The sequence below is a fragment of the Centruroides vittatus genome, unplaced genomic scaffold (assembly GCF_030686945.1).
Source record: "Centruroides vittatus isolate TY-2023 unplaced genomic scaffold, ASM3068694v2 contig_815, whole genome shotgun sequence".
Classification (NCBI taxonomy): Eukaryota; Metazoa; Arthropoda; class Arachnida; order Scorpiones; family Buthidae; genus Centruroides; species Centruroides vittatus.
Window position 1 is genome coordinate 113,145 of NW_027122531.1, and position 27,628 is coordinate 140,772.

A 27,628-nucleotide genomic window follows, 5' to 3' on the forward strand; every position below is an offset into this window, starting at 1 on the left:
CCGAAACCTTTCTGTTAACCAGTGACGTGCCGTGACATTTGATGATAGGGAAGCTGTGTTTCTGTAAAAAGCCGACTTACAGGAGCAATCAATTAATTGAGCGTCAGGGCCCGTTCGTATTCGTTTGTTCAATAAGCCAGTAAAAACCGTATACTTCTTTAAATGTATTTTTAATAGATTATTTGACGTACTTAATAAATAAGAAAGTTCAATATAATTACCTCCGTTATTAGATTCAATAAATTCCCTATGCCCTCTAAATGCCAATTCTTGCTTTGAGAAAAAACATATAACATCTATTAATTTAGATATATCTATTAATCGTAATTATCTTGTTATAATTTTCAATATTTATTTTATATTGTCTACCAATGTTAAATTCTATTCCTTTTTGATTTGCAAATTGCTTCAATTTTACGAAAGAATCGTCATTCGTCATAAATTTTATCGTCAAAATGTCGAAATTTTTTGTTGACGTATTTATATTTAATTTAGGCATTGGTCTTTCTCTTTTAATAATGTTTTCTTTTTCATTATATGGTCTTAAGCCAAAACTTTTTTAAAATAAATTTTTGAATCACTAGCTACGATATAAGAGCTAAAATTAAAATTATAAAAAAAAACTTACGTGGTAAAACAAAATGTGTGATAAATATACAGTAGAGCATCAATTATCCGACCCGCGATTAACCGACTTATCGGTTAACCGACCGCGTTCTAGTCGGCAAATTCAAATGTCCGCTAGTGATGTGGCGCTACAATATTTGGTTACGTCTTGCTACTTTAATATTATTTTTGTTAAATTTTTGCATGTTTTAGCTGGCAGCACTGGCTCGACCATGAAAGAGAGGCTAGTATTTAAACCAGGCGTAATACACTATACTAATAATGTATTTTTTCATACTTTTCGGTTATCCGACTTTTCAGTTATCCGACCAACCCCAGTCCCCAATTAAGTCGGATAATCGATGCTCTACTGTACATACCTAGTACAAAAAATTCTTCAATTGTATGAATATACTTTTAAAGAAACTTATAATTAAATATAACTTTGCGAAGAAACGTACATAAAAATAACAAAATATTCTTTACTTTTTAAATCTTAAAACAATCCACTTAGTGAAATAGCTCCCTACGAGTGGCTAATGAATAGAATCAGAGACGGTCCAGGTAGGTGTGTGCGTGCCAAATCCCGAGGGTGCCGATACCGGTCAATGTCAAATGCCTCTTTTGTCGCATCCCTAGTATATATCAAAGGAGGCGACAGGGTTGTTGTAGATTTTAAACGTTCTGACCATAGCTGTAAAAATCTAAATATGTTAAACTTAACAGATTGTCCGTCGTTCGTTTTCTAACTAATTCGTTTTAGGACCAGTGTCCACGGAAATGTCGAAAATTTACAGCTTTTCGGTCACTCTCATTGAACTGGAAAAATTTCTATCTTTATTACATCTAATATTATGAAGAGATCAGACCCCACTGTACTCGGCAAGAGATTGGTTCAGTTAAGCTTCTGTTTAAGTAAAATTTCGGCTCTTTTATCAGGGTTTTATTTATGTCCTCATTCCCTAATCTCTTAATTATTTAACTACTTCTTAAGTAGAAATAAGTTGAAACCGGTTACTTTGTACTTGAATATCTGTAGTCTTGGGAAAGAAGTGGAAAGAAATTTTTATGACAACCGATACATAAATCGTAAATTTAAGGAAAATAAATTCTAGAGCTTTTTTCTACCATTGTACGTCTCATTCATTAAATTTGGTTGTAAATGATGCTGCCAAAGTAACAGTTAATTTTTTAACACTGTACTAGAATTGTACACGTTTTTTCTGCATCCCCTTACAGATGGGACATACTATAATCGTAATATCACCGGTTTAACATTGAAATCCGTAAGTAATATAAGATGGGAGAGCAGAATAAACCATAAATCGAATATTTTAATGGATTTTTTTAAAACTCCTGTCAACTATACAGAACTATCATAAAAACATGCCAGTAAACTCCTATCGGTTGGGATAAGTTATAAATCTAGTCTAGGGTGGGCAACTTTTTTTATAACATGGGCCAGAATAAATTTTACGTTTTTTCCGCGGGCCGTAGTAGTCAATTGACGCCTTCTTGTGACTCGTGATTTTTTAGTCTGCAAATATGAAATAAATAAATAAAAAGTTTATACTACATTTATTTCTCTTATCGTTTTCGAAAATTACAAAGAATTGGAAAATTAACTATTAATTAGTTATTTTTCCAATTTAATAATCTATTAAAGATCTCGCGGGCCGGATAGAAACTTTTCGCGAGCCGTAGCTGGCCCGCGGGCCGGGGGTTGCCCACCGTTGATCTAGTCTACTCATGATTCACATAATCGAGCGAGGGCGGCCGAATATCTAGCAGGCAGTCGGCTAACAGCGAACAACGAGTCCGCGATATAAAATTAGAAACTTTATGTGTGAAGCATCCGCCAGCTAAACCGGGTGAGGTTGGTGCTCTGTAAACCGCATGTGCCAATGCCTATATAATCTGGCTGATTGGAAACCGACCCGGTTTCGACACTCCTTCCGCCACCGAATTATTCGAATATACAATAGCAATCTTATCGTTTTTTTCACATGTAGTATAGAAATTTGTAAAAGATACATAATGCAGTTATAATAAAATATTAATTTTAATTAATTCAAAGTACGTTAAACTTCTTTCTAATATGAAAATTTATATTTTATAAAATACAAGGGAAGGTCATTGGAAGGTGGAATCGGCGCTTCCATCGCTTCCAATGACGGCAACCCGCTGATTATCAATTATAGCACAGACTGAAGGAACGATTGTAAAATGGGAAGAGGCTAAAGTCATTTAAACGGTGCACTTTCCATCCATTGCGTTGGAGATGGAAAAGGTGGAAATTTATAAAAGTAAAATGAAAAACCGTTGCCTAAATGCTATGGATGCTAATGCGCTTCCAATGGTGTGGATATATATATAATAGAAATAAGAATGGCACTTAAAAACCTTTAAATCATTTCTTTCTACTTAGCTTTGTTTTCTATGTTTTATTTGTTTGTTTATTTATTTAATATACACACTTCTCACAATATATTTTAAAGTTAAATTATTTTTTTGAATTTTAAATATGTAAAATATTCGAAAACGGTACGTTCCATTTTGGAACATTTATAATATTAAACCGGACGATGGCCTATATTAGATAGGGTGAACACTTTGTATTCTAACAAACTACTTTATACCCATAGCAGCCGCCATTATGTAGTTTGCGCTAATACCGCTAGGTGTCAGATCTATCGTTGGCACAAGCGAATCACATTCATTTTCGGAATGAAAAAATTTTTATTATTTAAAAAATTATTTAAAATATAAGATTTAAAGATTACTAGAATAAAACTATAATAACTAGTAATAAAACTAGAAAAGACAAATCATACAAAAAAAAAAGAATTTTGATATTAAAATTTTAAATAATTAAAAAAAAAATAAAAGTTAAGTTTTTCGAAAAATAATTATTTTAATTATCAAAATAATAATATAAAAATCACAGAAATACTAATTTAATAAATAAAACAATTTATTTTTAATTTATTAATTTATTAACTTTAACATATTTTGGCGGGTTTACTAAATCAGAATCTGTCAGCAGGAAGCTTCCTGCAGGATTTTACGGTAGTTTCATGTTTTGGTTTCTGTTTTAGATTGTCGTGTGATTGGGAAATATTTTTCTCTTCAGATTTTGAAAGGTGAGGATTTTTTGTAAAATATATGATGAAGTACAGTTGTCCTGGTGAATATTGAATGCTTTTATGTTAAATTTCGTTTTTATATTGTCTGAGAATTGTCCGTGGTTAGTTGACTTAATTGTTTCACTTAAGGGCAACGTTTTGTAGGTCACCGATCTTTAATTAAATCAGTTTCTATTTCAGCGTCATAAAATTATATACAAACAGAAAAAGCTTGACGCTTAAATTCTATCTAGGAAGTCCCAATGGCCGCTTCCGACTGTTCGTGTTCCTAACGGACTTCTCACGTAGAGGAGCCCCGAGAGTTTAATGTCACTAGTTATTGATTCACGGTAATTCTTGAACAAAAGAAAAAAGGGAATGTCTACTAAAAGTATAGTTAATCTAACCTAACCTAACCCTAACCTAACCGAAGCGCTGCCATTGGGACTACCTAGATAGAATTTAACCTGAGTTCAAATTTGGTAACACCTGAAGATGGTCTATTGCATTAGGTTGTAAACCAAAACTAAGTTTTTGATTAATGGTTTTTGGTAAGTTTTATCGTTCATTAAAATGCACAAATGAATGAATCTGATGTTTTAGAAGTCAAATTGTCAAGATTGTAGTTCTGAATGAGGGGATAATGGCTGCGTTCGGCAGAGTCGACATTTGGAACTGAGCAAAGATGTTTCAATTGGTAACTGTTATGTAGTTACATCTGCTGAACGATGAGTGACATATCTGTTGAAACAAAAAGCAGCCGTCGATGGTCGGTTTCGGGTAACGTAAATGAAAGATGCTACTAAATGTCAGCATTTAGCAGACTCTACAGTTCTGGAGCTGTTTGGTATTTTTCTGCTGAATGCCCTCTACAGTAGCTCTTTTGGAATATGTTTGGTGTTTTGATATCACATTCGGTAGTGTCTTTTGTTTACGCTACCTATAACTACCTGAAACTGACCAACGAGGCTTTTTGTTCCAACGCATGTGTCACTTGTCGTTCGGCAGAAACATAACTACGTAAGGCCAGGAACACACATGCGTAAAATTCAGCGTAAAATCTAGTGTAAAACAGAAAGCGTAAAAATTTTTCTGAAATTTTGGCTGAAACAGACTGAAAATAGAGTAGAGCATGTCTCTACTTTTTACGCCAAAATTCCTCGAATAAAGAGAAGTCTTTTCTGTGATGTCAAAGTAGACACATGCTTTTTATTCTAACAATGGTGGCAATGAGGGTTAACCCTACAATTGTGACGGTCTCGAAAAAACAAAAAATAAATGAAATAGAGGAGTTTATTGAATCCATTCGACCACATCAGTGTCATGTATAAAGCCACTATATTTAAACAACGTTTATGGATGGCTATAGGTGCAAAATTTCACACAACAGGTAGGTCTAGTAGAATTGATTTATACGCACGCACGTTCTTTATTTGAATTCGGAATACAAGTGTATTGATTTAAATTTTCTATATTATAGCAGAGGAAGTGGAAAAAAATGGAAGGTACAAAGGAATAGATACATGACAAGAAAAAATTAATAAAATTAGCACTGTTGGTGGCAGTGGTGTTTCCTATTTAGTCATAATTTTTACGTATGTGTGTTCTGGCATAAAAGCGTAAAACAGAAACTGAACTGAAAGCTGATTTCTGATTTAGTTTTCTGCCACACAATTTTACGCATGTGTGTTCGTGGCCTAACAGCTACCAATTGAAACATCTTGTTATCAGGTGCACAAAATGTAGAGGAATGTAAGATGCTAGTTAATCAACTAATAGGCTTGATGAATAAGGGAGGATTTGTGTTGCTCAAATGGGCTTTATATGACACAAGCCATGGAAAAGATCACTACAGTAGAGCATCGATTATCCGACTCATTTGGGGACTGGTTGGGTAAGTGAAAAAACAGATAACCGAAAAGTACGAAAAAGTACATTATTAGTATATTATATTAGTGTATCCCATGTAACTAGTATATTAATATATCGCTATTAACCTACTTCGTGTTGAATTTTCATCAATGTTAAGCCTAACAAATTTTTAAAAATAATAATCGTCGTTAAGTCTACTCCAATAACCTTAAATTAGCTTCGCAAGTATATTACTTTCTCCACAAACGTTTTCGGTCTCTTAGGACCTTCTTCAGGTGGGATTTAAGCTGAGAGTGACCCTACGAACTAAACTCACGTAACGGATACATTCCAAACCCCCACTCCAGATGTGTACTATAAACAAACATCGCCGCGCATGCGCGGTTACAACGCCGGGTCGTACATCGCTTGCCACGCCTTCGAAAGTTGTATTTCGTCTTTAAAGTTGATAGAGAGGCCCTGGGAATCCGCTTTAAAGATCTCTAGCGCTTCCAAATACTTAAGGTGTTGAGCCTGCCTAACCCTCCGGAATGTATTAAAACAATACTTAGGAAAGGCCCTATGTTTGTGCCGGGATCCTACAAATTAACACCGGAAGCTGTCATGCCTGGTGTTGAGGACCTCATTCGAAACCTGAGCGAGACCCGAAAAGAATACTTCAGATGGAAGGCACACTTCTGGATGAGGAGCTATAACCTAAAAAAGCACGGTAAGGAGGCTGAATACCTGAACGCTTTGAAGAAAAGCAGGAAGTGGCTACGGGAAAATAACATAGTCTTCCTAAGGGCGGACAAGAATAGGGCTCTAGTTTTGATGAAGAGAAACTCCTACACCGCCATTCTGCAGAAATATATAAGAGACACAGAATGTGAAGAAATAGGGAAAGACTTCGTCGATAAGACCCAATCGAGGGTCCACAGGTTTACTCGTACTGGCTTGGCAAAGAAATTACAGCTGGACAACGCGACCGTGGCCTCACCGATGGTTCCGAGACTCTTTGCCTATGCCAAAACACATAAACAGGGGATTGAACTGAGACCGATTTTAGATAAAGCCAACGCACCCGCCAGAAAGATAGAACGTAAGATCCACTTGCTCCTGTCGAAGCATCTCGAAGGCTATCAGTTTACAGTCTCCGACTCAACGCAGATGATCGAGGCTATACGCAAGTGCCAGCCGTCACCGGGTGCCTGGATTACTATTCTGGACTTTAAGGCGATGTACCCATCAATTAAGCTTGAGCCATGTTTCTGCGGTTTACGGGATTGGCTTATGGAGGAGGTAACAGGCAATGCTGACCACAAGCAGATACTAGAGCTTGCGCATATTCTCTGCTACACCTCGTGCTTCCAGCTAGACGGGAAAGTGTACCTCCAAAAACGAGGAGTACCTATGGGTAGCCCCTTATCTGGGGACTTGGCAGAAATGGTAGTTCGTCGTTTGGAGGCCAAGGTCATCCCTGAGTTCCTCGATAACATCGGCCTATATAAAAGGTACATTGACGACATCTGCATCATCTGGAAGAAGAAACCAGACATCGACAGATTTGTGTGCTGTATGAATGACAACCCATACGGTCTTTTGATCGAGTTAGTACAAATGAGCGACGAAGCGGCTCATTTTTTAGACATTAATATTACCTTTAGCGATGGAAGTTACGACACTAATGTATACCGAAAACCGAACGCCATCCCAATATACATCCCAGCTGACTCCAATGATCCGTATAGCTACAAACTGGCGGCATTTAGGGCCCTTACTAGAAGAGCCTACACGCACTGTAATAGGGAGAGGGATAAGCGGAAGGAGATAGAGAGGATAGCAAGGATAGCTGAGAACCATGGCTATAGCAAGAAGCTTATACTGAGTATAGCAGAAGACCAAGAGCGCAACCCTGTAAACCAGCCTGATGCGGTTCGGGAGTATAATCGGCAACAGGGTATGCCTCCCCGCCTGGTTGTTATCACGTATGAACGGCATCTACACTCCTTATACCGTGAGATCGGTGCGTATACTAACACAAAAATAGCCTATAAGCGGAAACCAGACGTCTTCTCCCTGCTTAGGAACGGGAAAGATCCGGTGGACGTTGAAAGGGAGCCGGGGGTATATAGAATTCCACTCCGAGACCATAGATTCGGTAGGGATCTAGTGTATATCGGCTCCACAAAAAGATCCCTCGGCCAACGCATCCGTGAGCATAAAACGGATATCGAGAAAAAAAAGACCAATACGGCCTTAGCTGTTTACGCTAGTGAAAACGGCATTACGCCGGGACTGCAGCGCGCGACCCTGATAAGGAGAACTAGGCAGGCTCAACACCTTAAGTATTTGGAAGCGCTAGAGATCTTTAAAGCGGATTCCCAGGGCCTCTCTATCAACTTTAAAGACGAAATACAACTTTCGAAGGCGTGGCAAGCGATGTACGACCCGGCGTTGTAACCGCGCATGCGCGGCGATGTTTGTTTATAGTACACATCTGGAGTGGGGGTTTGGAATGTATCCGTTACGTGAGTTTAGTTCGTAGGGTCACTCTCAGCTTAAATCCCACCTGAAGAAGGTCCTAAGAGACCGAAAACGTTTGTGGAGAAAGTAATATACTTGCGAAGCTAATTTAAGGTTATTGGAGTAGACTTATTTGCTCTTGCTTCGTTTTCTTACGATGGATTTTAATAATCGTCGTTATTGTATCGTTAAAAATTATTTCTTTATTTTGCACAAAATAAATACAGTACTGTACTGTATATTGAAAAAAATAAAACAAAAAAATATATATTCGGGTAACATATTTTACATAAAGTAGGCCTATACATTAGAAAAAGAAGTCCAAAATTTTCTTTTGCTTCACAGCTGACACTTCGTTTTTTTGCCGCTAAATTTCGCACATATTTTAAAAACAGCAATTGGATATCGTCGTTAAATAAAATTAAGCATTGTTTAAATACTGGCCTCCCTTTCATAGTCAAGCCAGTGTTGCCAGCTAAAACATGCAAAAATTTAACAAAATAATAATAAAGTAGCCAAGATATAGCCAAATATTTAGCGCCACACTAGTGGACATTGAATTTGCTGACTAGAATGCAGTCGGTTAACCGATGTGACGGTTGATTGGGGGTCGGATAATCAATGCTCTACTGCAGTGATGGGCCAAGTACGGCCCGCGGGCCAAGTACGGCCCGCGGGCCAACTCCGGCCCGCGAAAGTATTTAATCTGGCCCGCCGACGGTTCATCGACATGGATAGCATATGGCCCACTATAATTACGTTTTGACAGTCGAGAAGTATAAGGTAGATTCTACTTAGTAGAATAATAGATGCATAATCTATAGGTGAAGCTAAACTAGCCGCGTAGGTCATGTGTTGCGTAATACGGGGCGAAAAGTGTGGTGAAATGAGAGGCGCGGGCGGCGGGGGCGAGTGAACTCAGTCGCCACTCGCCAGCTGTCACTGACCAAGCCGCACGTTTTACGTTAATTTTGTCTCTTGTTCTTGCTTGTTCGCGTAACGCTTTACATTCATAATCGTTTAAAAAAAATCTGCGCTTTTGGGATAATGGTGTATAAAAAACGAAAAGTCGATTCCAAGTGTCGTCTGTGCAAAGAAGAGTGGGCTTGAAAATACTTTTTTATGGAATACAACGGTAAGCCAGTATGTCTTATTTGTAATGAAGCAGTGGCGGTATTTAAAGATTTTAACCTTGCTCGTCATTTCAACACCAAACATTCAAAAACCAAATATGCTTTGATGAATGACGCAGAAAAAAAGGTAAATGCGGAAAACCTAAAAAAAAACAATATCTGCTCAGCGGAATGTGTTTATAAAGCAAAACACTGCTCAAAAGGCTTCTTCACTGGCTGGATATGTTGTGGCTTATAAAATAGCTAAAAATAACAAACCATACTCGGAAGGAGAATTTGTAAAAGATTGTATGGTGAGTATGAGTAAAATTTTATGTCCAGAAAAAATTAAAGAGTTCGAGTCTGTCAGCTTATTGCAAAAATAGTAACAACGCGAATTGATGCCATTGCATCAAACTTGTTGACTCAATTTAGGTAGCGTATAGAAAACTTTAAATATTTTTCCGTGACGATGGATGAAAGTACGGATAGAAGTGACACTGCTCAATTATTAATCTTCATTAGAGGCGTTGACGACGAATTTAATATTACTGAAGAGCTAGCTTGTTTGCAATCGATAAAAGGAAAAACGACGGGGCAAATAATTCATAACGAATTTTCCGAAGGTTTTCAAAATTTAAATGCGCCTATTTCAAAATTATGCAATATAACTACAGATGGAGCCCCAAATATGGTTGGAAAAAACGCGGGATTTTCAGGTATTTTTCGGAACCAGAATCCTAATCACGATGTTGTATTTTTACATTGTATAATTCACCAGGACGTCCTTTGTAAAGCTGCAATAGATATTACGCATGTACTTAATGTGGTTTTAATATTAATTAATACGATTCGATCTCGGGGCTTGGTACACCGACAATTCCAAGAATTTCTGATTGAAGTCGACGCAGATTATTCTGACTTTCTTTACCACACGAAAGTAAGATGATTAAGTTGTGGATATGCATTTGAACGGGTTTGGAAATTAAAAGAGGAAATACAAGATTTCTTAAAGAATAAAACAGAAAAATGGTCTGATTTCCAAATCTTAGAAGACAAAGATTGGCGTACCGATTTTGCATTTTTACCGATTTGCTGGAACACTATAACAAATTAAATAAAAGATTGCAAGGAAAGAACCAATTTATAGATGAGACTTGGGGTTGTCTGAAATCATTTAAAACTCAGCTTTTTCTGTTTTATAACTGCATGGCAAAGAACGATTTAACTCACTTTCTGCGTTTAAAATCCATGTCACCAGTGAGTGAGAACAAACTAAAAGAATTCAGTCAGGCGTTGAAAAAACTTCACACAGAATTTGAAACTAGGTTTCAAGATTTTAAGAACATTCAATCATCGCTAGATGTTTTCTCGATGCCGTTTAATGTGGATCCGGAAAATGTATCTGCAGAATTGCAGTTGGAAATTATTGAAATGCAGTGCAGTACCCATTTAAAGCAATTGTTCTTGAATTCCACAAAACTAGATTTTTATAGAGCACTGCGGAAAGCTGAATTTCCAAAGATGATTGCTCACGCCCAGAAAATTATGGAGATGTTTGCATCGTCTTATGTGTGCGAACAGACTTTTTCGACCATGAAATTGCGGAAAAACTCAATCAGAAACCGATTGACTGATGAACACCTTTTCGCACTGCTGAAAGTTGCTTCGTCACAGCTGGAACCTGCTTTCGAAAATATTATGGAAAATCAAAAACAATTCCATATGTCTCACATGCCTACCATGGCAGGGCCTTCGAATAAAAGTTAAATTAATTATTATTTAAGGTAAAAGGTAATTTGTAACATTTGTGTGTAATGCTGTAATGTTTTTATAATAATATGATTAAAAGCTTTAATACAAAATACATTTTTTCTATAATTCTGGCCCTCCTCTAGAATTTCTTAAACTTTGTGGCCCTCCCATTAAAAAAGTTTGCCCCCCACTGCTCTACTGTATTCTCATTATTTTTAAATTTGTCACTTTCTCTCAACTATTTTGGCTATATATCACTATTTCCCACTTTTTCTGCTGTTACGGGCACATTTTTGTGATGCCAAGCTGTCACTTGTTACTTCATTAACTATTGATTAAATATTTAAATTTCAACACCCATAACACCTTTCTCTTGTTGCACGTTGAAAACTTCTTGTTATTACAAGACTTTTGAGGTCTTAAAAATGTTAGTTATGCAATGACAAATACGAGAGCACACAGTCTAATGTCGACAAAATTATTTTCAAAATAGACTATTTTAATTCCTTCCAAGCCTATCACAATTAACCTTACTCCTTCAATTTGAGGCCAAATGTTAATTAACCAATCTAGAAATGAAAACCAAGTACAAAAAATGATAGTGTTGTTTTATATTATGTTTATCATTTTTCAATTATTGTTTTAATAATTTTCATAGTGTAAGGCCGCGACTCCACTAGCCGTAAAACCCCTCGCCGTAAAAGCTTTTAATCATGTGACCTATTTGCGTTTGCGCTCAGATTGCGGTGGAGGTCCAGCTAGCGAAGCTTTTTACGGCGACAGTACTATTACGGTGTATACGTGATATATCAATATAAAGACAATAATTATATTCTACGAGTTTTCTTCTGTACTATAATTACAAATGTAGTAAAAGTAATATCTTTACTTTCATATATTGACTTTTATTATTATATTATTAAGATAATATACAGCATTTATAAGCTTAGCTTTTTTATTATATACTCCTCTAAATTGAAGGATTTTCCTTTGGCCGTTCATATCGCGTGTTTTAGGCATCCATTATTATAATTGGGATACCTCTTGTCATAGATACATGAATACTTTCGGATGTTTTCGATAAATCTTTCCAGATCTTCTAGAGTAGCCACGAGAGAACGTACACAAAAGCTCGTTTTCTGCCATTTTCGCACCGTGTCACGATGACCTAGATTTCCTTCTGATTGGTGGATGGTACCGGTTTACGATTGTATTCACTTCGAAAGTTGAACACTGCTCAACTTGCTTTTACGTTGGTTTTATGACCTGCTCAGGCGTAAAATATCATGGTCATGTGATTAAAAGCTTTTATGGCGAGGGGTTTTACGGCCCTTTTACGGCTAGTGGAGTCGCGGCCTAACAAAATTGCTGATTAAATTTTTTTCAAGTTTGTTAATAATATATAATTTGGAAAGTTTAAGGGACAATTTAGTAAATTTATAGCTCTAACAGATTACAGGATCTATTGATATATAATAAATGAAAACAGTGTTTTACTTTCCCAGCTTGTTAATATATATATATAACAGAAAAATATTGGAATCATGTTAAATTTGATCTTCTGAGTTTTTTTGCAAATCTTTGCATTTTGAGAAAAAACATTTCTTGTGTGTTGGTGTCTATTTCATTTAATATCTCAGGATGGGTAATGATTAAGAAACGAAATTCAGTGTGGTAGCATGTGTATAAAGGGCATTGATCAAAAAATAAAGAAACTGAGTAAAGAACAGATAAAAATATACAGATATAGCAAAGGATAATTAACGACACCTTTCTCAAAGTTTGGTCAACAGACTCAGATACCATGCACTCAAAAACGAAACCAGAAATTCTAGTTTGTTTCACCAGAGACTGGCATCCATTCAAGTCTTCACTATGAAGAGATTCGCCTTGTCGTACACACATACGGCATAATATACATGTGTTAGAAGCATGTGTGTTTCTATAGAATAAAGAATAGAGATCACAAGAGACTGAATAATTTCAAATACCATTCCATTCCATATAGGGGTTCAAAAATGGAATTTTTTCAAATAATGGATATTTTCCTGGCTGTGTGGGAAATGTTGTTTGCGATATAATGGATTCTTGGAACAGTGGATTATTTTTGGCAGCCCAAGCAATCTGTGAAAATGAGATTCTTCTGTATATGTTTTAATTATAAATAATAAAAGTTTATTATTTATGGAAAATTTCACTAGTCATGTGTTGGATGGTGACCATATGAATTACGTCTAATTATAAAATCATTCAATTTGGTTAACGTGAGATTTTATGTTTAAATACAGAAAGCTCACTAAGATTTGATTCATAAGTTTTACATAGTAATTTAAATTTGAAATGGATTAATTATTTTTGTTTTATCTGTAATGGACCATTGAACCATTCCAGTGTTATAAAAGTTAAAGTTAATATCATTTGTATTAACTGACCCGTTCATCCCACTAGATGGCGGGAATTTGGTTTTTGTCGAGAGTTGGCAACACCAAGAAAAAAGTTGTTAAGTTCCAAAAGGCGCGGGAACATAGTGGAATGCTCTTGTAACCGAATTAATGTAAATAGTTGATTTTTGTTTTGTGTGGAATAAAATCTAAAGATAGATTTAGTGGACTTTTTGCTTGATTGGACATACGACAGGGAACCTGGCGTACGAACAAGACGGTCAGGTGAGAGTTACGAAAATTAATTAATCATTACACGAGACTAGGATGGGCCTGACGCGACAATTAACAGTACCTTCTATTACAAGAAAAAAAATATTGATCTTACATGAACACACCCTTAAATTTTAGTATAGATATATCAGTAAGTGTTTTATGCAGAAGATCAAGTAGGTGATAATCATATAGTGAGCCTGAGGTCACTGAGTTCTCTGACCCACTACAGAGAAGTTCTCTTTGCCACCTTTGGCCAGCTATTTGTGCGGTATACTTCAAGGATGGTGTTATTTAGTTGGTGGATACAGTCCTCGATATTCTTCTTTGACATGTTGTTTATGGGAGGACAGATCCATGAGCTGTGGATTTTATCCTGGAAAACTGGCCAGTTTGTGTGTAGATGATTAGGGCTGTTATGAGTGGTGGAAAGAGCATCAAGTGTCGTTCTAATATACTTGTGATCACTTGCACTGGGGGTTGTGTCAGTGCGACAGAAATTGATTAATTGGGCCATTGGAATTTTGACCAGAACCATGTCAATCCAGCTTTCACCCTGCGAAGAGAAGAATGTTGACAACTTGCTGGTATTACATGAGGTTAAGTTCAGTGCAGCGATCAGCTTGTGGAGGGAATAACCTCTAGGATCCTCTGTGGGGCTCCACCAAAGTGGAGACTTGGCGTTTGGGTCTCTGCTGAAAAGCCAAGGATTACTTGCTGTAGTCATATTGACAGTTTCCAGGACCGTGTTCAGTAATGCGGAACATCTAAGTTAGAATTCTGAGTGGCTTAGTGGGCGGAGCTAAGAATGTTCTGAGCATCATTGATTGATTATTCTTAATTAGACAATTGGGCAAAGTGGTGGGCGAAGTTAAAATTATGTTTGCAACAATTGTGACAAACGAACTGGTCTAAAAGGATGAAGTAACCAATAGAATTATTCAAATGGAAGCTGCGTCAGATTGTGATAAAATTAATGAAGCAATTATTAATTTTTATTGATGAAATGGACCGCTGTCTTCTGTTAAAATGTATTCAGAATCTGTTATACTGACATATGATAATTTTACATTTCAAAGTCATTTTAGAATGAGTTAATGATTCGAATGAGAGAATAGCATTGTGATTGTTATAATAAAATACGTTTAGTCCAACATGATCAGCCATCTTGCAAATCGTACAATGAGAGAAAAACAATGATGTCACTAGTAGAAGTTAGCACAGATGAAAGAAGCTGACTGAACTAGTGGTGGGAGGAGTCGAGCAGTACTTTGAAATGAGTTCAACATTGCAGCTTAACTAGACTTAGCAAGAATTCTGTTACAGAACACGGCCCAGGTCATTTATTAGAGGCTGGATGTCTTGAAGTGGTGAGCAGTATATGGAGAAAATGAAGACTAGTGTTTTGGATGCAAATGGTGATAGTCGTCATGAAGCTGGTGGAGAGATGGGGCATGAACTGTGAAGTGTTGCCCTTATTCCTGATAAGGATAGCGATCTTGATTTTTTCAGTATAACCTTTAGGGGGATAGGTAAGCCATCCACCAAAATGAGGAAGATAACTGTTGATAATGTAGGGTTCCTGTATGGTTATTAAATCAATTTCCCAGTCTTTGACAGTTTTGAGAAGAAGGGATCAAGATCTCACTTTCCTGTCTTGTGTTAACTCTTATGCAGAAGCCATCATTTTTTATTTCTCTTTTATTATTAACATTTTTAACACTAATTTTCAGTTCCTGTGGCAAATTGTCTCCATTATAGTGGATGTGATGTCTTTAATATTGGCCATAGGGGCATCAGAGTCTGTGTTGGCATAAACCAAGACCGTATGATTACCTCCCAGTACCTTCCCTATTTAATTTTTGGGTAAGAGATTGGGAAATTATTCTGGTGGTAGAGCTTGGTTAAATGTTAGAATTGTTTCGAAGTACATCAGCATAGTTTGGCTCGCTCTGCTGAGGTACAGGTGATATGGTTTGATTACCCTTGCCTGGGTCACCCTTCATTGCTCGAAGCATCCTTGGGGATGCTGTACATTTTATTAGTTGCAGCAAACATCTGGGTCACCTTTTTTCTGATTTCTTTTTGTTCTTCTGTTTTTGGGTGAGAACGGGATGATTCTGGAAGTAGGTCCAGAATACACCACATATGCTGGCCGATGTCTAGAGTAATTGATTCTTCAAGTGAGCAGGAAACATCCCCATTGTTTATACTTCCTGTGGGCATGCTGGGTGTAGGCCAGTGGTTCTTAACCGGTGGTCCGTGGACCACTGGTGGTCTTTGAAAGCACCCGAAGTGGTCCGTGAAGTCATCTTAAAATTATTAAATAAATGACGACGAGTTTTGTCAGTTCAAATTTCAAATACATTTTGCTTATTTAGTGGATTTTTTTGCACAAACTAAATAAATTGAACCTTCAACTGCAACGGTCAGGAAATATGAAATTGGAAGGCACTAGCAATATATTTGCATTTGAAGATAAAATCAGTACGTTTATTGCTAAAATCGACCTATTGATCAGCAAAGTTGAAAAGAGAATTTTTCTGCGTTTGATACATTGAACCCAATTATTGACAGACAGTGTGCTGAGATGCCCACCAGTGGCCGAGCGGTTCTGTCGCTAAACACTGAGAGTTTGGTCGCAGGTTCCCAATGCGTTCGGATGGGCTGGCACGTGGAGTTCTCCGGGTTTTCTCCACGTTTGTAACACCTGAATAGGGACCAGTTTCCGAATAATGCCTGGAAGGCATTATTTGGAAACTGATCCACAATCCTTTCATAGTCAACATTTCTGGGGTGCTGGATAAAATACAAGAAGAGTTAATTGAAATGTAACACGATAGTAACTGCAAGGATACTTTCGAGACAGGAATTAATCTTGAAGATTTTTGGAGCCATAAAGCTATTGCTTTCTCTAAAATTCGAGAAATTGCTTTACGGTACCTAACTTTATTTTCAACCACATATTTATGCAAGCAAGGATTCTCAGTGCTTTTGATAATTAAAAGTAAACATTGAAATCGGTTGGATGCCAGTGCCGACATGCGTTTGGCTTTGAGTAGCACTGAACAAAGAATCCAGCAGTTGGTAAACACTATGCAGTTACAAAAATTGCACTAAAATAATATAATTAATGTAACATTTTTGCAAATAATATAATACTCTTGGTTTCGAATAATTTTATACATGTTTAATTTATAGAACAACCTTATAAGAACTTATATTACTGCCAAACAGCTCGTGGTCCATGGCAAGAGAAAAATTTTGATAAATGGTCCGTCATCACTAAAAGGTTAAGAACCACTGGTGTAGGCAGTGCTGTACAATCTTCCAAAGGATCACCAACAACTCTTAGTTTTCTTGTGATAGTCAAATAGTGATGCTAAACAAAAATACTCAATCGGAACTTTCAGAAAAAGTAGATGCAATTGCTAATTGGGCAAGAGACAAAGCCTGAAAACTATGAAAAACCAAAAACTGATAGTAGGCCTGCAGTAGTAACTGAAAGCTCGCCAAAAACTGAGACCAGTACTGGTAAATTAGTGGCCAAAAAACAGGAATAGAAAAAAAAAACGGAGGCCTGCGGGCTCTCCGGCAATGCCAGGCAGCTGTAGCCCTGACACCAGAAGCGAAAAACACCAAAAGAATGCCATTAAAAGTGAGAAAATCTCCTTAAAAACCAAAGAAAGCGACCACCGAATGGGCTGAATCAGGGACGATAGAAAATAACAGCAAAATTGGGTTAGGGCTGTATAGGATGGAGGCACATGTTCCTTTGTCCAGTCCGTAGAGTAATGGACCCTATAACTAAAAAGCTAATAAATGTAGAATAACAAAAATTGGTACAAACACAAATAAAAGCCCCTCTGACGACCATCTAAATATGATCACCTAAAACTAAGCGAAACAGCCAAAAGAATGGCCTAAAAGCCAACTGGAAGTGTCACGATATCCCCTACTAAAAGTACCAAAAGTATAAAAATAATATATAATTGGAACCAGGATTTAATGGTGAATACAATGATAAGCATGAAAATAAGCTATCACTAATAGATTGAGAGAAAGACACTATGAAATGGGCCATTAGGCCAGCCCGTGGCACAAAATCAGTCATTACTCCAGAAAAAATTAACCAAAATAAATAAAATAAATGGTGTTAGACATAGCTAAGTATCACTAATAAAATGATAACAATTACCCAGGGATGGCTAAAAGACCCAAAGATAACTTAGTCCAAAAACAGAGCTGATGTGTATCACAACCTTTCACCTTTGCAACTTGATGCCCTCTGAGCCCCAACAATAGTAGTCTAGGCTGGATGCAGATTGAAAAAGCTTGTAGAGAGGGCTATATGAGCTTCTCGAGAGATGAGTGACTGCTTAGGAAATTGCTTTATGGCATAGCCTAGTCTGTAGTTGGATGTAACCAGTCTGTGTAGAGAGAGAAAGAGAGAGAAGCGACATTGTTGTGGGCACACCCAATGCCGTGCGGAGGGCAGTGTGGATGGTCGTTAGAGGGGCTCCGTCCAGGAGCGGTGCACTGAATTCTGCCATAGGTCTGAGAATGATGTATACAAGGCAAAGGAAGTCGGCTTTGGGGGTGCCGTTTTGGCGAGACACAAAGTACTTGAGAAACGAACCTGCCTGTGTCATTTTTGTCTGCAGGAAAGTTTAATGGCATGTGAAGTGAAGGTCTCAGCAAAGTGTAAACCTAGGACCTGTAGGGAGGTGTGTTGGGGAATATGTCCCGAGCGTAGAGAAAGAGCAATTGGTTAGTGGTGGTGTTTCGGAGAGAAATTGATTTTTGCTGCAGAGAATGATAAGCTTCATTTAGCTGCCCATTGCTCTAGGTGGTCCAGTGCATGTTGAGCACTGCATAATGCCTGGGAGGGCTTGGTGCTAGAGGTGATGGGGTGTAGGTCATCTGTATATAGTATTATGGTGACGTCTGAAGGAAGGGCTGCCCAGAGGTCCACCATGTATAGGGTGAAAAGGATGGGGGTGAGGACACTGCCTTGCAGGACCCCTTGAGAGAAAACATGGGGCGACATCTCACCCTGCCAGTGGATGCAAAAAGTACAGTGTGAAGGATGAAGAAAGCCTCCCACCTATACCAAAGTGTGCTAGTTTGGTCAGAAGCCCTTCCTGGCAGACAGAATCATAGGCTCCCTCCAGATTGAGGGTGATTAAATACATCCAATGCCATTGCGCATGGGCAATGGTGATGTAATGGTGAAGTGTGATTCAGGCCTCCTCAACCCCGTAGTAAGGGAGAAACCCGAAGTGGTGGTGGTGGAAAATATCTGAGTTTGCAACTACAGTTTAACCCGATTATAACGTTATCAGATGTAACGACAACTCTAATATTATGTCAAATTTTTATCAGTTCCACGATTTTGCTATACTAGATAATGTTAAAAAAACCCACTTGTAACGACATAAAACCCTATTTTAATGTCATATTTGAAGCACTCCCAAATTTACAAAATTAGATTACAAATTTTATTTAACAAAAAAAAAAAAAAACACTACATGTTCAGTCCTAGGGTCAGAGTTCACTTTCCTAGAACGACTGTGGGTGGTGCTCTTTCCACCTGACTTTGGTGGGGTGAAATTTGCCACTTTTAAACAACGTGACGATCGGTTATTATGTACTCATTTTTAAATTACTTTATGCTAAATTGTTAAATATTATATTATTTTTAATATAACATATTATATCAAATAGTTTATAAAGAATAAATAAAACTATATTTCCTTACTGAAGAGACAATATAAAATAAAATAAAATAATCAACCATTCCAACTTCAGCAAAAATTCTTTAATCCTAAGAACGTTTTAAGCGTCCATCTTCAGTTACATCTTTAAATTAAATATGAAATTCGAACTAATATTAAATTCGAACAAATATTACATAAATTAACGGTACAATTACAATAAATAAATAAATACATAAAAAATAAAAAATAAAATAAAATAAAATAAACAGGATTATCGTAATTTACAAAATTATGTCAATATTTCATCAACAAATAAAAATAAAATAAAAATAAAACAAAAAATAAAAACGAAACTAAAAAACAACGTGCGGTTTAAACCAATCACGGATTATCGCTATATTTCTTTACAAATGCCTTCATCCGTCATTAAAGATTTAAAACAATATCAGCTCTAGGATTTATCGTACTTCTATGTTTAGCCCAAATCATCGCACAAAGATTTCCAAGCTGTGGAAAGCCCATCAGCGTCCCTATAATTAATGCATTGCGTACTTCTCTGCGCTCTGTGGATCTCCAATTTTTCGAAAAATTTTATTGCGTGTCTCGATCTAGTAGCCCTGATGATAGAGGCTTGGTCCCAAAAGACCGTGATGCCTTGCTGCTTAGCATAACTGGCCAGGACGGTACTATCAACTGATTTTTCCACCGATCGCTTGTGTTCATTAATCCTCTTTTTTAAATTTCTCAAAGTTGCCCCTATATATACTAATTTAGAATCGAACCTATGATCCCTTAATGGTATCGAATAAATTCCTGTTAGTGAGTTACGCTCATACTTCATCTTATCATTCCTTAAAAGCTTGTATATGGTCGGATTACGTCGATAAATAACCTGCAAATTCCTACTCTTGGAAATCCTTTTAACTAACGGCTTAAGAAAAGGAATGTAATCGAGGATCACTTTCTCTCTTGGTTGGTTTCTACTCCTCCCACTCGTTCGGTTATGGTGTTTCTTGATGAGAGCATCTATTTTTTCTGTTCTGTAGCCATGTTGCAAAGCCGTTGTTCGGATGTATTGTAGCTCTTTAATTGTATCTAAAACATTGGTGCAGTGTGTGTGCGCTCTCTGTATCCACGAGCGAAATACTGCCATCTTGATATGCCCCGGGTCTGCAGAGTTCCTAGGGATAACGATTGGGACTGATATCGGTTTCCGATAGACATTCGTGCAGATTTCCCCTCCTACACATGTTATAGTGAGATCCAAGAAATTAACACTATTATAACTTTGCTGATCTAACTCTAGAGTTAAACCATAGGGGTTTTGATTCATTAAATCTATAAACTTTTTGATGTTGCGATTGTCCTTCCACACGATAAAGATGTCGTCCACGTATCTCACGTATAATAAATATCATCTCCTACTATCGGAGAATACTGCTTTCTAGAATGCAGTATTCTCCGATAGTAGGAGATGTATTTTATTATACGTGAGATACGTGGACGACATCTTTATCGTGTGGAAGGACAATCGCAACATCAAAAAGTTTATAGATTTAATGAATCAAAACCCCTATGGTTTAACTCTAGAGTTAGATCAGCAAAGTTATAATAGTGTTAATTTCTTGGATCTCACTATAACATGTGTAGGAGGGGAAATCTGCACGAATGTCTATCGGAAACCGATATCAGTCCCAATCGTTATCCCTAGGAACTCTGCAGACCCGGGGCATATCAAGATGGCAGTATTTCGCTCGTGGATACAGAGAGCGCACACACACTGCACCAATGTTTTAGATACAATTAAAGAGCTACAATACATCCGAACAACGGCTTTGCAACATGGCTACAGAACAGAAAAAATAGATGCTCTCATCAAGAAACACCATAACCGAACGAGTGGGAGGAGTAGAAACCAACCAAGAGAGAAAGTGATCCTCGATTACATTCCTTTTCTTAAGCCGTTAGTTAAAAGGATTTCCAAGAGTAGGAATTTGCAGGTTATTTATCGACGTAATCCGACCATATACAAGCTTTTAAGGAATGATAAGATGAAGTATGAGCGTAACTCACTAACAGGAATTTATTCGATACCATTAAGGGATCATAGGTTCGATTCTAAATTAGTATATATAGGGGCAACTTTGAGAAATTTAAAAAAGAGGATTAATGAACACAAGCGATCGGTGGAAAAATCAGTTGATAGTACCGTCCTGGCCAGTTATGCTAAGCAGCAAGGCATCACGGTCTTTTGGGACCAAGCCTCTATCATCAGGGCTACTAGATCGAGACACGCAATAAAATTTTTCGAAAAATTGGAGATCCACAGAGCGCAGAGAAGTACGCAGTGCATTAATTATAGGGACGCTGATGGGCTTTCCACAGCTTGGAAATCTTTGTGCGATGATTTGGGCTAAACATAGAAGTACGATAAATCCTAGAGCTGATATTGTTTTAAATCTTTAATGACGGATGAAGGCATTTGTAAAGAAATATAGCGATAATCCGTGATTGGTTTAAACCGCACGTTGTTTTTTAGTTTCGTTTTTATTTTTTGTTTTATTTTTATTTTATTTTTATTTGTTGATGAAATATTGACATAATTTTGTAAATTACGATAATCCTGTTTATTTTATTTTATTTTATTTTTTATTTTTTATGTATTTATTTATTTATTGTAATCGTACCGTTAATTTATGTAATATTTGTTCGAATTTAATATTAGTTCGAATTTCATATTTAATTTAAAGATGTAACTGAAGATGGACGCTTAAAACGTTCTTAGGATTAAAGAATTTTTGCTGAAGTTGGAATGGTTGATTATTTTAGTTTATAAAGAAATAATTGAATTATTTTTAATTGGCATACATTACTTTAAACTGTATTTTGTGAATTCAGCCCAACGTGCCATTGGGATGAATCTAACACATGTTAAAAATTCTGAAAATTGTATATAGTAGAGGAATATAGAATTTTAAAAATGTGTTAGATTGGTTACTTGGTATGATAAACCTTTATGTAAGATAACTTTTATAGTTATATAAATCGAGTACTGTAATGTAATATAATAAAAGCATCACAAGTATAAAAGAATCTAATAGAGAGATTGAAGTGCATGTATTCAGCCCAAAATGTGAACGGTGGACAGATGATCGGTGCCATCTGGCAATTCTATACGGTCGATAATGACATTTGCTATGTCTAGAATGGCGAGTAAATGATTGGCTTAAACTTCATTTTTTTTGTGTTTGTGGTTAAAATTATGATGTATTTTATTAAAATAATGTTTACTTAAGCATTTATGAATAGTAGTGTAAAGAAACAGACAATTTTAATCCAGAAATTATTTAATTATTCAATTTTTTATCAAGTGATATGAAGTGCCTGTAGAATTTACATATATTTGTCTTCATAATAGCTTATCTTAAGGTAGGTTTGTTCTTCTACAGCATCTTCTACCATCAACAGTATAATACATAATCAAACATCTTTACTACACCCGATACATATAAAGCTATATAGTATTATAGCCATTTCTCACTTGATTATATTCGGCTTTGGTTGGTGTATAGCATAATACATTTGTAAATTTTCTAAAAATTAATGTTTCGAGATGCTTTTGAATTTACATAATACAAAACCACTACTTCCCTCAACAAAAGTATTAGGTAGTCTTATCATCCGATCGTATGGTAGGAGACACAGTGCTAATTAAGAATAATTATTTAGTGTTTTTAAACATCCTATAAATACTTTTAAACAGTTTAATTTGTTTATTTACATTCACTGGTAATCCTCAATGTTAAATGTATCTGCCATTTTTTCAACAAATTTCCCATGAATCAATGTGCAATATTCACTGAGTTGTGATGATGTGAATAAGCGTCACAAGGTCTTTTACTTGGACTTAAAACGTCAAACGTGTACTTCTGCTTGCTGTATACGTTTAACGTTTGTACTTGCACCTCAACCTCTCTAATGATCTTAATGTTTGTACTTATTTTTTGCTTGGGCAATGCTGGACTTACTTGCTAGTAATATATTAATTAAACTTTTTATGCTGTAGATTAGATGTATTAAGAGATGGCAGAGCAACGAACTTTTGGATGTGGTAGAGGAGGTCGTGGTGCACTTTTATTAGAGGCGCTTAAAAGTCACACCCGTAGACCAGGAATAACATCTGAAAGCAAGGTTTTGATAAGTTTCAATTTTTAGTAAGAAAAACATTTTATATAGTATATTATACTAATTTAATTTTTTTTCTAAAAAAAAGAAGGAAGCACCTGTTTCAGAACATGAAGCTGGAGACCAGGTATTTTTGATTTTAAATTTTAAATATTTAGAATAGTTTTAAATTAACAATCGATATGTTTGTTTTTCTGAATTTGAATAATTTGGAAAGTATTTTATTAAAAATTTATATTTTGAGCTTTTGCATTTTAAGATAATTTGATTTAATCTGACAAACAGTTTTTGTATTTATTATAAAATTAATAATTATAGACACAAAAAGTTACAATTGGAAGAGGAAAACTATTACAAATGGCAATGCAAAAAGCCTCAAGTAGTAAATCAAATGAAGACAGTAGTCATATTAGTAGTCAGAGTTCTCTAAGTAGTCAAAGTATTCCCAAACCAGGTGACAAGTTATTTATATAAAAATTGATTGTTATCAAAATATCTAAATCATTTTAACTAAAGTTGGTTGTGTTTTGTTGTTTAATCATAATTGTATTTAATCAAAGTTGGTCGTGGCATGCTTGGAAGAGGAGCTTCTCTTTTAAGTTTGAAACAAGATACTTTAAGGCACTTACCCTCTTCATCTGCTGCTTCAACATCAGGATCAGCATCGTCTTCATTTAGTGCAGCAGGATTTACTCCAGCTTCTGAAATTAGTACTAGGATTTCTTCAAAGTTTACTCCACTTGATTCCTCAAAGTCAGAAATTTCTTCTGTTCAAGAATCAATGTATTTATTTTTATTTTATTTCTAAAATATAAATATTACTTACAATATAATATATATGTATGTATATATTTTAAGTGATAGTAAAGAATCATCATCTTTGAGTGATAAAATGTGTAAGTTAGCATTAAAACAGAGAAATGCAGAAAGAGGAGGACAGTCGTAAGTTATCTTGAAAATAGGCCATATAATTTTGTTACTTAGATAATATATTGTGATTGTTTTAACTTTTTTTTATAGGATGGAAGTAGAAGTAAATTATGTGAAATTGCATGTTATGGAAGGAAAAGGTGTGTTTGAATACCATGTTAATTTTATTCCACAAGTTGACAGCAAAGGAATTCGATTTAAGCTGTTAAATGATCCTAAAGTGAGAACTATAATTGGGAAAACTAAAACATTCGATGGTGCAAAATTATTTTTACCTTTCAAATTGAATGAGAAGGTATAGTGTTATATTTTGACTTGAATATGTATTATATTTGAAATATAGAAATTACATTAACTGCTTAAAGAATTATATGTAAACATGTTTCCCCCCAGATAACAGCTGTATCTGTAACTTCACCTATAGATCAGTCAGAAATAATGGTTAATATTAAATTTGTTGGTAAAGGCAGTTCTTCTGATTATATGCATTTATATAACATATTATTTCGAAAAATTATGTACAAACTTAAAATGACAAACATTGGAAGAAATTTTTTTGATCCAAAAGGAGGTATTACTGTTCCACAGCATAAGTAAGTAGCTATTTATAAAAACATAAGTTATAAAATAGTTTAAAGTTGTGACACATTTTATATGTTACTAGATTAGAAGTTTGGCCAGGTTATATAACTGCTATACAAGAATTTGATGGAGGAATCATGTTAAATTGTGATGCTTCTTTTAAAGTTTTGCGTTCAGTAACTGCATGGGATATTTTGTGAGTATTTATAAAAAATAAATTTTAAGCTTTTAAGTATATTTAATTTTGAAATTTAGCATTATAGCATTTTTAGTGTTGTATGAATGTTTCTCAGTATTTATATTTATTTTAAAGTAAGTCAAGGAACACACATCTCTGATTGCCACAAAACAACATTTAAAGTCAAATATTTTGATTCTTAATTTCTGGAATTTTAGATCAGTGGTTCTTAACCTTTTTATACTCAAGGCCCACCAAATATTTCATAATTTTTTTGTGACCCCCATTTTTTTAATAATAATTTATATTTGTTAAATTATCTATAATAAATTGATTTTTTTATTATTGCTTTATTTTTTTATATAAAAAATATAAATCATAACTTTATTATTTCATTATCTATTTAAATAACATTCAAACTTCACAATTAAACATAAAAACTCATTTATTTTTAACAAAAATTAAAATAAGAAACATGTCGATAAAATGATCCAAAGTCTATGCTAAAACTAAACTGAAACTAAAATACCCACAACTTGTTGTAAAGATTTTGCATATCTTTTGCAAAAATATTTAAATTTTCAAAGCTTACTAGTAAGCTCACTATTTTTCCTAATTATTTTTAAAATTCCAAGCATTAATAGTTTCTTAGAATTGCTTTGGAATAAAAGAAGTCAATACTGTGGTGTAAGTAGCATATTTGCTTTTATTTCTTCTGTACTAACAAAGTTGTATGTAGGAAGAAATAAAAAAATAAATAAAAAAAACTAAATAGGGGAAAACTTTATCTTTCTTATTTCATAAATATATAAAAAAAAAACGTTTAACAAATTACTTTGCTTTTCGTTTATTCTTCCGTCGTTCGCTACCAGTTGACCAGTCCACATTTCCACAAATACAGAAGGCGACCTTTCTTTATAGGCTACTGCTGCTGTAACAAAATGTAAAATAGGTAAAACGTCCTCTGGTGCTATCGCCATTTTTCGTAAATTACAATTTAAGTAAATATAAAATATAACACATGGCCGACAGTAATACATTGTATAAATATATAAAAAAACAACGTTTAACAAATTACTTTGCTTTTCGTTTATTCTTCCGTCGTTCGCTACCAGTTGACTCAGTCCACATTTCCAGCAAACGGAAGAATAAACAAAAAGCAAAGTAATTTGTTAAACGTTGTTTTTTTATATATTTATACAATGTATTACCGTCGGCCATGTGTTATATTTTATATTTACTTAAATTGTAATTTACGAAAAATGGCGATAGCACCAGAGGACGTTTTACCTATTTACATTTTGTTACGGCGGCAGTAGCCTACAAAGAAAGGTCGCCTCCGTATTTGTGGAAATGTAGACTGGTCAACTGGTAGCGAACGACGGAAGAATAAACAAAAAGCAAAGTGATTTGTTAAACGTTGTTTTTTTTATATATTTATACAATGTATTACTGTCGGCCATGTGTTATATTTTATATTTACTTTCTTATTTCACTTTTCAATACGATATTCGGTTATACATCAATTTTCTTTTTATTATATTCTGAAGGAAATTTTGCATAATTTGGCGGCCCCTGGCAAACTTCTTATGGACCCCCAGGGAGCTGCAGCTCCACTGTTAAGAATCACTGTTTTAGATCAGTCAGACTGCCAAAGAGTAAGATGACAGTAGGTGACAGATTCGAAAATTTATCACAGGAAGTATCAACTACAACATTGTTTCTCATTCCATAGTGGCTACCCTATCATGAGTCATTATTCACAATAAGTTTGTAATAGTTTCTCCTTGTGACTGACCATACAGGCTTAATGTAATAGTGCTGTGTTGGGACATCCCAATACCACAAAAGTATTGATACTGGTATCATGAGTAGTTTTAAGGTATCGATAGTGGTATTGGCATTGGTATTGTTCTTAAAGTATTGATACCAACCAGTATTGGCATCAGATAACTGGAAATCTTGCTGGCTGTCACTTTTTGGTCTGTGGCTTGATTTTGAAATGTTTTGTATAATTGAAACTTTCAAATTTAACATAAATAATGTGATTTATTCTAGTTAATTATTATTAACAAATTATTAAAACTGATTTTTAATCGAAAAGGAAGTAACCCAAGGAAAAGTACAGATATCAAACCAAAAGTATTGAGTACAATAAGTACTCAGTATTAAAGGAAATTATTGATATGGTATTATATCAGCAGTATCAGGATGTCCCTATGTGTTAATAAGTCATTTAATCTAAGCGAACACCTAGTAATTTCCAGAATGTGTCAAAATACAAAATAAAGAAATCAAGCTTTGAACTATTATTGACAAGAACTAATAAGTATTGACCCTCTCATATTCAAATTGACTTGTGCAATGTTTTATCATGTGTCACTTCCAGTAGCAAATATAGAGA

The 27,628-nt window shown here is 35.3% G+C and overlaps 3 protein-coding genes across 5 annotated transcripts in view; all 3 read left to right on the forward strand.

The window, feature by feature from the left end:
• Positions 1 to 3,675: 3,675 nt before the first annotated feature.
• Positions 3,676 to 27,628, forward strand: part of LOC136982159 (piwi-like protein Ago3) — a 106,261-nt gene continuing 82,308 nt past the window's right edge. The window contains exons 1-9 of one of the 3 annotated variants that reach the window (XM_067278582.1): positions 3,676 to 3,749; positions 23,416 to 23,540; positions 23,623 to 23,661; positions 23,853 to 23,988; positions 24,095 to 24,317; positions 24,393 to 24,476; positions 24,555 to 24,759; positions 24,858 to 25,057; positions 25,129 to 25,242. In XM_067278582.1, coding sequence (XP_067134683.1) covers positions 23,433 to 23,540; positions 23,623 to 23,661; positions 23,853 to 23,988; positions 24,095 to 24,317; positions 24,393 to 24,476; positions 24,555 to 24,759; positions 24,858 to 25,057; positions 25,129 to 25,242 — 1,109 coding nt within the window. In that variant the 5' untranslated portion in view covers positions 3,676 to 3,749; positions 23,416 to 23,432. The remainder of the gene's footprint in view (positions 3,750 to 23,415; positions 23,541 to 23,622; positions 23,662 to 23,852; positions 23,989 to 24,094; positions 24,318 to 24,392; positions 24,477 to 24,554; positions 24,760 to 24,857; positions 25,058 to 25,128; positions 25,243 to 27,628) is intronic. The other 2 variants (XM_067278585.1, XM_067278583.1) reach the window with 2 other exon arrangements.
• On the forward strand, positions 6,165 to 8,045 carry LOC136982153 (uncharacterized). The gene has a single exon (XM_067278577.1). It carries the CDS (start codon positions 6,165 to 6,167, stop codon positions 8,043 to 8,045), a length of 1,881 nt encoding a protein of 626 aa, XP_067134678.1.
• LOC136982154 (general transcription factor II-I repeat domain-containing protein 2-like) lies at positions 10,430 to 10,990 on the forward strand. Its single transcript, XM_067278578.1, has one exon. It carries the CDS (start codon positions 10,430 to 10,432, stop codon positions 10,988 to 10,990), a length of 561 nt encoding a protein of 186 aa, XP_067134679.1.

Excerpts from the sequence above, each read along its gene's own strand:
- LOC136982153 (XM_067278577.1), top strand. The coding sequence starts at position 6,165 with ATGTTTGTGCCGGGATCCTACAAATTAACACCGGAAGCTGTCATGCCT.
- LOC136982154 (XM_067278578.1), top strand. The coding sequence starts at position 10,430 with ATGGCAAAGAACGATTTAACTCACTTTCTGCGTTTAAAATCCATGTCA.